The 12894-nt window shown below is 49.1% G+C and overlaps 2 protein-coding genes; both read left to right on the top strand.

Annotated features, from left to right (window-relative positions):
• Positions 1 to 577: 577 nt before the first annotated feature.
• FFUJ_03314 (uncharacterized protein) lies at positions 578 to 1306 on the top strand (the record flags this gene model as incomplete). Its single annotated transcript, XM_023575148.1, has 1 exon — positions 578 to 1306. The coding sequence occupies one exon, from the start codon at positions 578 to 580 to the stop codon at positions 1304 to 1306; it is 729 nt and encodes a 242-aa protein (XP_023428380.1).
• Positions 1307 to 5777: 4471 nt separating this feature from the next.
• FFUJ_03313 (uncharacterized protein) lies at positions 5778 to 7704 on the top strand (the record flags this gene model as incomplete). XM_023575147.1 has 3 exons in its annotated part: positions 5778 to 6030; positions 6079 to 7355; positions 7405 to 7704. The coding sequence occupies 3 exons, from the start codon at positions 5778 to 5780 to the stop codon at positions 7702 to 7704; spliced, it is 1830 nt and encodes a 609-aa protein (XP_023428379.1).
• Positions 7705 to 12894: the final 5190 nt, after the last annotated feature.

Here is a 12894-nt window from a genome sequence, read left to right as displayed (position 1 = left end):
GTGTTGTCCTCAAATCAACTTCAATCATTCATTCAACAAAAAATGCTCAGGCAACTTGGTACAAGTTTAGGATACCTTCTGCGGAGTTTATTTAAATACCCTATATCAAGGTCTGATGTTTTCTTGCTCTGGGAAGTCCATAAAGAGGAAGAAAAAAAGCCCCAACACCGTGCAACCTTAGGGTAGTTATGTATCCAATAAGAGTCTTACGTCACTCTATCGCGAAATCCGAGTTGAGAATAGGCACCGTTTGTCCAAGAATCAATTCTCGTATTCCGCATTTGGAAATAGGAAAAAGACACGGAACTATCGACGGGAATCTGATCGGCATTTCCCCGCTGACTGCAGGTAACCGCATGCTAGGCACCTAAAGCAGATCACATGACGTAGTTGGCATCCATCGCCACCTCTTATTCAGACAACATCTCACCACACTCAATGTTTTAGGACAAGTACTTTACAAAATTCAAAACCTTGGGCTAACACGAAATCTCACCTTGGAAGAACACAAACGCTCGGAACGTAGGAGAGTCAACCATACACCTCCAAACAGGATCAACGTACAGGGCTCGCCAACATGCCTCCAATTCCTATTCACACCTCAAGCCCTATCACGGCAGCAAAGGCGTCAGGAATCACCCCAAAGACGGCGCACTCAGATGACCCAGTGGCGCCAGCCGAAGCACCTGCAAGCAATGAAGTGCCGACGTCCACTTACCCGGCAGCTCAGCCAGGCGCTCGCCCGTCTATGCCAGCTCCGACTGGGGCACCTCAACCTTCCGCCAACACCCAGCCAACTCCAACACGGGCAGTAGTAGATTCGAGTCCTCCGGCCCCGCAACCGGGAGCTGTACCGGAGCCGCAAAACAGAGCGTATTTACCACCACCTCCAAAGGCCGGCGAGACTATGTGCGAGACACAGACACAGTTTACACCAGCACAGGTGCCCTATGCGCCTATATCCAGTGGGTCTGAGTTCGCCGCTACTCGTTCGGCGACAACTGCAGCTCCTGTTCCTGGCCCGTCCCCGATGGCTGGCTTGGGCCCAACGGGCGTGTTAGGCGGAGGCTCCGGAAGCGACTTTTCTCATCCACCTGGTTATCACCAAAACGTGCACGCGTCCGAGTTCTCCAGTGCCCAGCGTGCGGCTCACGAAGCATCAGTCGCCCAGGAGCGCAGGCCATCTCTGATAGGAGACGACAATGAGGAGGGAGTCTGGTCGGCCGCCAAGAAGTGGGCTTCGGCTGCAGGCGAGAGTCTTGCTGCAGCCGAGCATGAAGTGTGGAAGAGGATCAACAAGGAGTAACTGTTGCATCGCGCAAGCAACAGCCAACAGCACAGGCTAAGGTAAGGAACGGATGACCGGTTCGGCATGATAGGGCTATGACCGGGATACGATAACATTAACGTTTCCCTGAGAGTTTGTTAAATATATTAATGTTTTAAGGGGATCGGACCCGTTGTGGGCGATGTTTCTGCTGTTCTATTTCCAGAATCTCCAAGCGCTGGGGGAAAGACGGAAACGTTGTGACAGATTCAAAGGGCAGAGGCCTTCCAGAAGTTATCTTTCCAGGATGCTAGCTATGTAACGTAACAAGAAAATGAAAGAAGTTCATTGCGGGGAGATTAAAGTGTCGCAATTGGTTCATGTTGTCCATTTTGAGGGAATCGACAAGGCCTGAATCATGCTCACTCCCAAAAAGGTGGTGGTGTAATTTCCCATTTGAGTAGTGATTCAGGAACGGATGTATGAGACCCTGGCCACAAAACGGCCTTACCGGGCGACCCATAGAAGAATTATGGAACGCTTGAAGAAGATGAGCAAAGAAAATCTGTTGGAGTTAGTGCACGGCAGATTATCCTGCAACTTCCTGTTTACGATACAGCTTATCTCGAAGCGGCAACGGGCAGAGCATCCTCTAGCCGTCCTGAGGTTGACGGCCGCAGGGTGCAGCACATTCCATCAAGATCAAGATCACAATATCGTCACTATCTGAGCACCCAAACAAACCTTCAACAGCTTGAGCATTGACGCGTTTATAAACGATTATGCAAGTCTATTGTTATCACGTCAATTGACAGCCTCGTTTATGTTCCAAGCTGTCGGGCGTCAACCCAAGTCTATGGAAGAAACCACCGTGCTCACTGTGGAGAGCCATCATAGCTCCAGGCTCAGGAACCGGCTCAGGCACGGAAAACGCAAGAAACAGCTCGTAACACACTGACAAATAGATGACGCGTTGCGCTGGAATAAATTGTTGCGTGTAAAAGTGAATATGCGAATGAGACTCTACAGAAGGTCCCTCACTACATACCTAGCTATGGATATGAGACGAGGGGAAGCGCTGGTCGGATGATATGGATGCAAAGGAAAACAACGGAGTCTCAACGCGATGTAACAGTATCAACTGGGCTATTCCCTGACCCCTAGAGAGGATCCGGCACTTGTTGTGAGATGGGAAGATGATCTGAAGGCTTGAAGATGGGGGGGGGGGTTCTACACTAATCGTGATAGTAGCGGAATCCCCTTCTATGAAGGAATCGTGGTGTCGTTCGATGTTCAGGCGTATCGATTCTGGTAGGATCGGATCTTCAGGTGCACCAAATTTAGTAGCTGAGCTGAGAGCTGAAGAATCGACTAAAACATTAGAGATGAAAACAAATCGAGATCGGTTGCGGACTGAGCGATAGACTGTCAAGATGAAAGGACCGGCTGTTTGGAGATGCTCTTGTCTAAGAGAAATGGAACGCCATCTGCTATTCATAGCCTGAATGATCCACAACAATTAATTGAAATCCACCATCTGCTCCGTAAATGTGCTCAGATTGAGCTCTGACGTGGTCCTCGCCTAACCGACTCGCCTGTAAGATGTGGCTTTCTAGGCGCAAAGGCGCTGTTGGTGAGCTTGTTCCAGTGAGCTTCTAGTGGGCTGTGGGTGCATTGGGTGTTTAAACATGAGCCACGAAATCAACCTGTGGGTTTTGAGTGGATATTATTCGACGTATCAGTGGACCTCATCCATATACCCCTGGTCTTGACACAGATCTGAGACACGCCGGTCTCCCTGCTAGCAGCTGAGACATGTCAGTGATAGCCAATCAAATACCCTGAATAACGGCTTCTACGCCAAAACGGTAGGAACAAGATACTCGTCCCGCTTCTTGCCCCAAAACCCCTGTCTTGCCGCTGCAAATCAGATGGCTTTCCGTGACCCACTCTCTTACAACTTCAAACACACGCTTGTCCTCATCTTGCTACGCTTGCAACCTCTGCTTTGGTTTTCCAGCGCATCTCGAATGTGATCACAGCACTTGGATAAACATCAGCCAAGAGAAAGGAAATAACAGCCTCAGCTATGCTTCTGTGTCTCAGTCGAATATACCCTCCACCACCCTAGCGGGGGGAGATCGAGAGCCTCAAAGTTACTTTAAATTGGTTGACTCATAATTCAGTCTATATCAGCGCCTGAGGATACAGATGCCACAGCTCGACTGTGCCTGTGATTCGCTCTCTGCCTCTACAATGTCACACCTGCTTTCGAAATCGACTGGCTAAGCCCAGAATTCAGGGCGCATCGCCCACTGTCTCGATGCGAATGGTGTTGCTTTGTCCCAAGCAAGATGCATGCTGAGCCACCAGTCTGCGGATGACCTATCATTCAAGAAAAAATACCGACATTGCCGTGAGAAGCTGCCGCTTCGCCTATATGGCTGTCGGCGACTTTGCTACCTAAAAGAAAACCGATCAAATCTTCCGTCAAGCTCCTTAAGGCACAACCGCCGTACGATCGTGACAAAAGTTCTGGCATCTCGCCATCTAAGTGCCCCTCATGCGGGGGATCAGAGGACGGGGTCTTTGACATATGTACGATATTGCCATATTGCCGTGAGTGCGATCCCGCTGCAACTCGGTTCGGTTCCTGAATTGACTTGATCGAGCAATTAGCCTTAACATCCGGGCTTTAGTGGTTTCAACTGTTGTGAAAAATAGCATACTGCATCTGCTATACCCTGGCCTGTCTCGACTCTAGAGGGTATTGTCCCTCTTCCGGGGTTGGTAGGGGCGTGCCGGTCGATTTTAAGGGGTGTGTCGAGAAGAACGGCCGAGGTGAGGCATCAAGTTATCGCACCCAAGGTCTGGGTGTCTGTCAACAGATGTGGCGTGTCTACAGCTTGAATCCGCTGTCGTCGGAAGTTTTGTCAACCCCAGACGGGTCTAACGTGGCTCAGTTTGAGTCGACACACTGAATTTCGACCTCGTCGACTCACTAGCCCGCCCGTCCATCCACACGTCCCTCGTCGCCTCTTGTTTCTTCAGAGGATGAGACAAGCCACCTCCGTCGAGTTGCTGTTGTGCAGCCCGACTGGACGGTCCAGTGGCCCGATCGAGCCCCTTGTCGATACACTCTTGAAGCCTGCGCCACTCTTGGTCGTCTTGGAGTCGGTTTGGAATCATCAATTGGTATTATACAGGACCATCGTCTTGCAGCTTCATCTTCCACGGTTGCCTCTCGATATCGTTGTTGTCCTCTTCACGCCCTCTTGAGGGATCTAACTTTCTTTTAGTACAACTTCTAGCCCTGCTGACTGGAAGCTGTGGCCTTATTGTCCCTAGTCCGGGGTCATGAGAATCCCTGCGCGTACCCCTGTCCTCTAGCTCCACCGGCTTCTCAACTTCCTTGACTCTTACTGACGAACTTTCCTACTGTACTCGCAACCTGCTAGGCCCCATCCTATCCCAGGAGCGCTGCGACTCTGTTTTGCACCGGGTAGCCCCCTCCTCTGCTATGTATCCGCTTTCTCTTGTACCAGTTCATAGATCGGTCTGTGTTGCGTGTTGGAATCCACTCGGTCCAGCCCCTCCCGTCTATCCAAACCTCTCCCCTGGTGACCGTCCCTGACTTGCGGAGCTTCCTTGCCTCCATGGATGATGCCTCTTGCCCATCGTACACGTCTTCTCTTATACCTCCAGGTTCCGGCTCCGCTACCCTTTCGCTTCTTCCGCAAACCTACCAGCTCATTAACTTTGTTCGTCCATTTTGTCTCCAGTCATTCCTTAACACAAACACTTGCATATCATCAAACCGTATAATATAGCAAGCCCACCCACCGCTATCCAAGTCCAGGTCTAGCTATCCTTTCCTTCATATACAGGGCTTAAACCAACTACGCCACTTTCCTTTACAAAAGACAAACAACCGATTCACTCTCTACGCGTCAGTCTCCGCTGTCATCAGCCCAAGGGATCCTGTTTACTCGATAGTACATATTACTATACCCTAACCGCCTGACATCCCCTCAAATCGACTGTGATCGTTCCTTACAACACATCCATTCCTTACAACGCATGTCGACTGCCCGGAAATTACTCCCACATTCGACTTGGCCATTGCTCTCTTAGTTGACCAGGTAAGCTCGAGATGTCCCGCGGCACTCCCGAAGATCCAGATATGATGCGGACCTGGGCTTGCCAGTTTACCATGATCGTCCAGCATCTCATCGAGAATTCATGCTGACACCACCCTGCCCTTGCCAGATAGAATCTGCATAATAGTTTAACGGCTCGCTCCTGTAGGGACTCTTGGGTTCCTGCTTTTACCACCACCCTACCTGTATGCTTCATACTTTCTTGTCCTTCCTTTGAGCCACATGCACGAAATACTTACACTTTATTCACGCAGCAACACTAAAGTTGACACTCAACTTTTCTTTTCTATCTGTGATAGTATTTATACAGCTGGCTTGCATACCTATCTAGGCCTCCGCCTCTAATTAACATGAACTCAAACGAATTCATCGAAAACGAATCCGTGCTGGGCTCGGACGAGATGTGGTCAACACCAGCTACTCAGTCCAAGCCTCGCCCTATGCCTATCTATCAGGGATTCTCTTTCTGCGGTGCCGAGAACTTCTCATCAGTACCATCTTGGGACTCATCTTCAGTTTCATTCCAGCAAACCCCCAGTGAGACCATGTCACGTCCCGGATCTATGCATCAAGATTTTTATCCTCCTACCACTATGGATAACTGTAAGTAAAATCGAGCCCCACGATTTCACTCAAACTAATCTGAAGCAGCATCGTGGATGGAAAAGCAAGTCGAGGATCAATTTGATCTTCACGGCATGGACTACGATATGACGATGGGAATGAGCTCTTTCACAACCGATGAAGCCATCCCCGTTCTTGACCTGAAGCAGGGAACACTTGTCGAGGAAGATCTGATGGCCATTGATGACGGTTCAAAACAGCGTCGAATGTCCGGTTCTTCCTTTTCGATGTCCACTTCTGGAGCCTTCTCCGACATGCCTCTCGATGATTTCTCGGCAGCGCTCTCTGAGGCGCCATCCTTCAGCTCTGATTATCCGCCGCCTTCTAACCGCACTTCCATGATGTCTTCCACCCAGCTTTCGCCCGTTGCCTCGCCGCGAATGACTCCTCAGTCGAGGACCGACCTTGTGAGGACTCAGAGTCGTGGCCGCGGCGCTTCTCCGTCTCCTCGACCCAGCAATGTTCGATCTGCTCCCTACAGCGTCGAGGGCCCAAGACTCAAGCGATGGTCTACTGGTACTTACAACACCTCTGCGAGCCGCAAGCCTGCCCAGTACGTTTATCATGCTTGCCCGGATGTCTACAACAGCCACCAGCACATGTACTCCGGCCACTCTTCTCCTGCCATCGGTGCCACTCCTCTACCTCTCAACTATGGAAACCTTCAGGCCATGCAGCAAGCACCTTTCGTTGTCCCCAGCACTCCGGTTTACCAGAGAAACAGCATGCTGCTTCCGACTCAGCTTCCATCTCAGATGGCCCAGCAGCAGCCCTGGCAAACCGACGTCAACCATTTCGCCCCGCCTCAGCCACTTCTATCTCACGGTCTTTTCAGAATGCTTCAGAGTAACGGAGATGCCGCTTGCCTCAACGGACACTACACCGACCTTTCTGACCCTCCTGAGCTGTACGCGGCTCTCCGAGAGGAGCAGATCCCTCCACCTCCCGAGGACATGAACCCCGAAGATCCTGATATGATCCCCCGAGAGCAGGAGTTGCGATTTGAAGGCGACCTTTACACCCCTAGATGGGTTCGAGGTCACGGAAACAAGCGAGAGGGCTGGTGTGGAATCTGCAAGCCTGGACGATGGCTCGTGCTGAAGAACTCTGCCTTCTGGTATGACAAGTCTTTCTCTCACGGCATTAGCGCCGCCACCGGAAGCTCGTTCCAGGAACCTCAACAGAAGCGACGCATGGATGGAAACCCTGATGTTTGGGAGGGTCTTTGTGGTAGCTGCGAGCAGTGGATTGCCCTTGTCAGCAGCAAGAAGAAGGGAACCACCTGGTTCAGACACGCGTACAAGGTAAGTCTGACTAACCCACCAAGAGAGGGGCCTGACTAACAATATCTAGTGTCACACACATCTCAAGGTGAAAGACACACCTAAGCGTCGCCGCGAAAGCAGTAACGCCAGGGCGCTGGCCATGTCGACCATGGCAAAGCCCAAGACTGAAGTTCAACATCAACGACCCATGACGCCCCAGATGCCTGTCTCCTCGATGGAGCTTGCCACTACGCCTAGACCCTCTACTATGTCCCAGATCACGTCTCACCCTCAAGTCACCGCTGTTCTCGCTCCCCAGGAGCACTATACCATTGACCCGATGTCTGGAAACGTCCTTACGACTGAGCCATTTCCGAACATGATTTAACTCGATACGACTCTGCTTTTTACAGTTTAGACTTTTTCCTTTTGATTTCCGCCGTACCATGACAGCACATGTATTGTCATGGATGGCACCACACTCGTTACGTTACGAAAAGATCTTTGAGATGATGTTTGATACCAGTTGAAGCCAGGGATGAGTTTTTTGATCCATGTGCTTAAAGTTTTCTGTTTAATTTCTGTTCCTTGTCTTGCCTCCGAGGGCCTGCTTATGCTGTTTTGGAGGAGGAAACGAACAGTTCGAGAGGGATCACCACGTGGACGAGGCCATCCCATCCTCGAAGCTGGGGGGGAGGGGAGGGGGGGGGGGGGGGAATTTGAGAAAAGTACATGTCAGGAAGGGAACCAGGGAAAAAAGTGGAGGATTCACTATATCATTTTTTACTTCTTCTTTTACTTTCCATCTTCTTTTTCTTTCTTTTTCTACATCTGCTCACTTTGAGAGATACCCAGGAGTTTTTGCTTTTACTGCACTAGATAGAATGGTCGGTTTAGGATTAGGAGCCTTCCTCTGGGGAAGAGCCTGATGAATGAAACGAGCAAGAAGGACGATGCTGCTGGCCAGTCGAAGTCGAAGGCATGGATTTACATAGATAGAAATAGCTACGCAACGGTCACCCAATATCACTGTTATTGATTTTGTCTGCATCTGCATCTTGGCTCATATCATATGGGGGTGGGTGGCGGAGACTTCTGCTCCGTACGTACATACTTGACAGCAACAAACGGAAGCCTCCGTGAAACACCTTATGAAAAAGGATCGTCGGATCCGTTTTGTTTCGAGGACGAAAAGCACGATGCGACATGAATTAATTACAGCACAAGGACTGGCTTGTCAGCCCGTTGCAACTATGCAATGTTGCTTTGCAGAAGGAAAAGTGGCACCACGAGGGGCTGGCAGGATGCTCGGCGGTTCTTGATAGGGCATTATTCGTCTTGGAGGAAGAGAGAGTAGCAGTATAAGTGATGGCTATTAAGGCCAGGGATCTTTTGGCCAGGGGAGATCGGCAAGTGTTCTGCCACTCCCAGGGGAGTATTGCAACGCTGGGGAGAATGTTTGGTGTTTTCCGTTATATCGTTAATTGGACGAGATCTCTAATAACCAAGGCTGATAAGTCTGTGAGCGGGAAGCGGAGATCGTTTGTTGATCGTGCCAACGGTCTAGCGACTCTAGCCAAGGCAGCCAGATTCCGTTTCAGGAACTCATATGCGAGCCTTGTGAGGGGGACTTTGCAGAAATTGGTATGTGCTAAATAACTACCAAGTACATACAAGCAACGTAGGCGAATTGGCCGGTTTTCCTTAACAGATTTCTTGTAATATTATACTGAAGTTAAGCGAGAAGAGGCACAGTATAATGCATTGGGGAAAGGGAAGATGTCGTCACAAGTTGTTTCTGCTATTATTGTTGTTATTGACGTGACAGCATCAGGATCAGGATCGGTGACGGTTTTGACTTGGCAGGTTCTGATACAGGTACCCGAGGCCGAGAAGAGCCAGGGTCATGAACCCAGTGTTTGTGCGTATGTGTGTATGGATACTCGTAATGGCAACATAATACGACAGCGTTAATTCACTGGTACAAGTCTCACACGGAACAGCTCGGTGAAGATTTCGTAACTTGGCCGAAGCAACACTGCACGTGCGTGGGTCTCAATAAATTTACTCTTTCGCTTCTGAAACGAACTTTGGTTACCTTTGAACCCTGAACTGTCAGTTAAACTTTGGTCAAGCCATCTCTCACTTTGCGGGGACAGACGAAGCGAGGCTGGGAATTGAACAACGCATCGTCAACGAGCAAGGCCATTCCCGGCAGTCAACAAGCATTTTATCCTTGCAAATAACAGAGATTTTATATTGAGGCAAAACGGGTGTTGACAGGAGACGGGACTGGACTCTCGATCGCCGGGGGGTGTGAAGGTGTGAATAGAGTAGAGACGAAACAAATGCTTAATTTCCCATATTCATGCGTTGGCGGAGGAGACTCCGGATGGGGCCGGTTCGGGGAGCGGCATCCGGATGGAGGAAACGTTTAAGCCGGCCGGGGGTTGAATAAAGTTGATAGACGGTAGTGGCATAGTGTCGTATAACGTTAAGGCAGTTAATTAGGTTGTGTTATACGGGGGCTATGTTCATCAGGGTGATGTGATGTGATGTGTGCAAAGACCACATAGTACACATGCAATATTTTATACCTACTGCAGGCATCGGTGCACGTTTGCTCGGATAAGAGGACAGATTTGGCTCTCGGTAGATGTCCACGGCAGACTCCGTCTAAGTCACGATAACCTCGCTTGTAAAAGAGACTATGATGAATTGAGAAACTGACAAACATCTGTGTAAGAGGCCCACCATTCATGAAATCTCGTGATACAAAGCAAAGACACAGAAATATGCTTGCAGTTAAAAAAAACATATACTTATCAGAACACGTGAGAGAGACAACACCTGGCAGAATGACAATGAATAAAGTTGGAATGTCCGGTGAAATAGAGATGCAAGCACTTAAAACCCCGGTCGAGAAAGGTCTATTTCCAGAAGACACACACCATCTTGTCGATCGAGGGCGACCAATCATGAGCCGCTGTTGTTCTTCACCTTACCATCTGGCTGGAAATGAGAGCGGGTTCACTATGAGAGGCACGTGAAAGTCATCTTAACCTCAAAGAACATGTAAAAAACACAAATGCCGATTGATGTCGTAGAATCACGTTGCATACGTATCGCGACTGTGTCTGAGAAGGTGGTGAGTAACATCTATGAAACTCTCAAAACCTCCAAAGTTTCATTGTGATTGCTGAGTCAATATTACTTCCGCGCCCGTTATAGGAGTGTTCATAGGTAGTTTACTCGCATTGAGTTTGTCACCATTCACAGTCTTTAACATTCTATCCGTCCCGTTTCAACCCTATTGTCAAAGAAAGTTGCTGACATGATGACTCTTGGCAACTTGTTGGCTCTAGGAAGCAGCCACGAGAATTGTCAAGTCAATGTCTCACTCATTATCATTAGTTGGAACATGTGAAGTTGAAGTAGCCAAAGCAGACAATGGTATCTCCATACTATCCCCGATAGGTATTGAGCCACCTTGGGGTCTGCCTGTTTGACAGAACAGGAGAAACAGACCAGACAATATTGCATCATATGGCCATACTCTATAAACAAAGTAATTGGAGGAATAATTTGAGTGTCATAGACATGAGGCTTAAAAAAGAAAATATTGACAACCTATAAAGTCGCCGGCACCCCGACTAGTTAGTATGAGAGAGCCCCGACAACCAGACAATGATGACGAGTGCAAAGCCACCAGGCCCTGGATAAACCAAAATGCTCCTCTTAATTACTGACAAGTCTCAATATGTGACGTGATACACGACCTGTTTCCCAAGCAACGTCTGGGCCTGATGCTCACGTCTCAAGACAGGCTTGCCTAGTTGATTACTGCCCCTTTCAAGAGATGCGGCTGAATCAGCTTTCTTTGGCTGACAGCTAGCAATAGCCGATGATGACAAAGTGGTGAGCTGATTGTGGTTTCGGGAACTTGTTGGTTGGCTGTCAGCAGTCGGTGAGAGATGCGTTTACAGGGTATTTGTATCCGTGGTTGGAGAAGTGCAGTCAGTTGCCTTTTACATACATGCAACCATCCATGTTTGAGGGGGAAACTTGTCCTTATCATATGTAATAATCATCATCATGATCAGTCAATACGGCGTTCCGCGGATTCATACACTATCAGAGCACATCGGGATGTATCGCCTATTTCAGGTAGCTAAATATCTATGACGGGAGTCATAGCGTGCAACCATGATGAGATAGTTTCATAACAACACCTTCAGCTGCTGAGCTCATCACAACTCAAGATTAACCAGTCACAGTTTGCTTTGGAGGATAGCAACTCGCAATGACTAAATCAACGGCTATCGCGTTGAATACCTAAATAGTCAGTGTTCTTGTTATCTTTCCAGCTCACGATCTGAGCCGTTGGTTTCGGGCAGTACCTCTTCTAGTCTAGGACTGTTCCAGCGGTTGGCTGGCAGAGGTCCGTAGCGCACTGAAGCCCCCTGAAGAGCGTTACCGGCGGTTGCCCAACAACGGCTAAGTTGAGGAGGAAGAGGCGCTGATGCGCCACCAAGCCTGCGATCTCGAAGTTGTAGATTCATTTTAGTAAATGTTCATAGCTTTTAATTATTTGCTCAGCCCTATCTCGTTGTTGTCTCTCGCAATTGTTTGTGTTTTCTCTCGTTCTGTACCACGAGATATACAGTCCCTTACCTAGTTCCCGTCTGCAAACAGCTCAGCTCAACTGTCGAGTTCAGCTCAGGTGTAGGTAGGTAGGTGAGGTAGTTTGTAAATAGGAAGGTCGGGCACGTACTGTATCCACTGCATCCGTCCCGTGCAGTCTTATCCTATCCAATCCATCCAATCCATTCCCATCGAGAATTTACCGACTCGAAGCGAGCAAACGAACGGACCGCTTCAACCTTCTTCTGCCTAAACTGAAGAGGGTATCCTCGACGTCGGCACCCGCAAGATCACGACATCATCATATACGAGAGTTGAGGAGGAGAAGACTCGAGACGGAACGACACAAGACGAGGCGAGACCAGACGAGACGAATCTGCGAACCGATCAAATAACTCTGTTTAATGAAGTCAAGGTATGGCCAATCTGATAGTCTACTCTGTTTCTCTGCTTTTAGTTCTGCATCTGTTCAGCTCTGGCCTCGGTATCCCCATCAACATGAGCTCCATCATCCCACTCAACAGCATCCATCCATCCTCTATCTCCATTGACAACGAGACAAGACACAAGCCCAGTCTCAATCTCCAGACTCAAACGATCCATCTTTGTTTCTATTTATCCGTTTGCTCTGGCGTCATTTGGCGGGGGTTTCTATTTTCCTCCCTGCTTTAACTGTTGTCTCCCTTTCTGTAACCTGGTCCTTCTTCCCTGCCCCTCCTCTTTTTTTATCGGGGCTTACCTATCCATCCCGTATTCCATTCCGACTTCATTCCTCCCTTTGCACCACATTTGCTCTTTTTATCATCAGTGGCTTACAATCATGCTTGTCCAAGCAAAACAGTCTTAGACCTTAATGCCTTTCTTCCGTCCTTCCATGATCGTTTACGACCTTGTATAATGCCCCACGAGCACCGACCGACCTGCGACATCTGAA

This window comes from Fusarium fujikuroi, chromosome FFUJ_chr03 (assembly GCF_900079805.1).
Source record: "Fusarium fujikuroi IMI 58289 draft genome, chromosome FFUJ_chr03".
In the NCBI taxonomy this organism is placed as follows: domain Eukaryota; kingdom Fungi; phylum Ascomycota; class Sordariomycetes; order Hypocreales; family Nectriaceae; genus Fusarium; species Fusarium fujikuroi.
The sequence above is the reverse complement of the archived record's forward strand: the minus strand, read 5'-3'. Positions and strand labels throughout refer to the sequence as shown.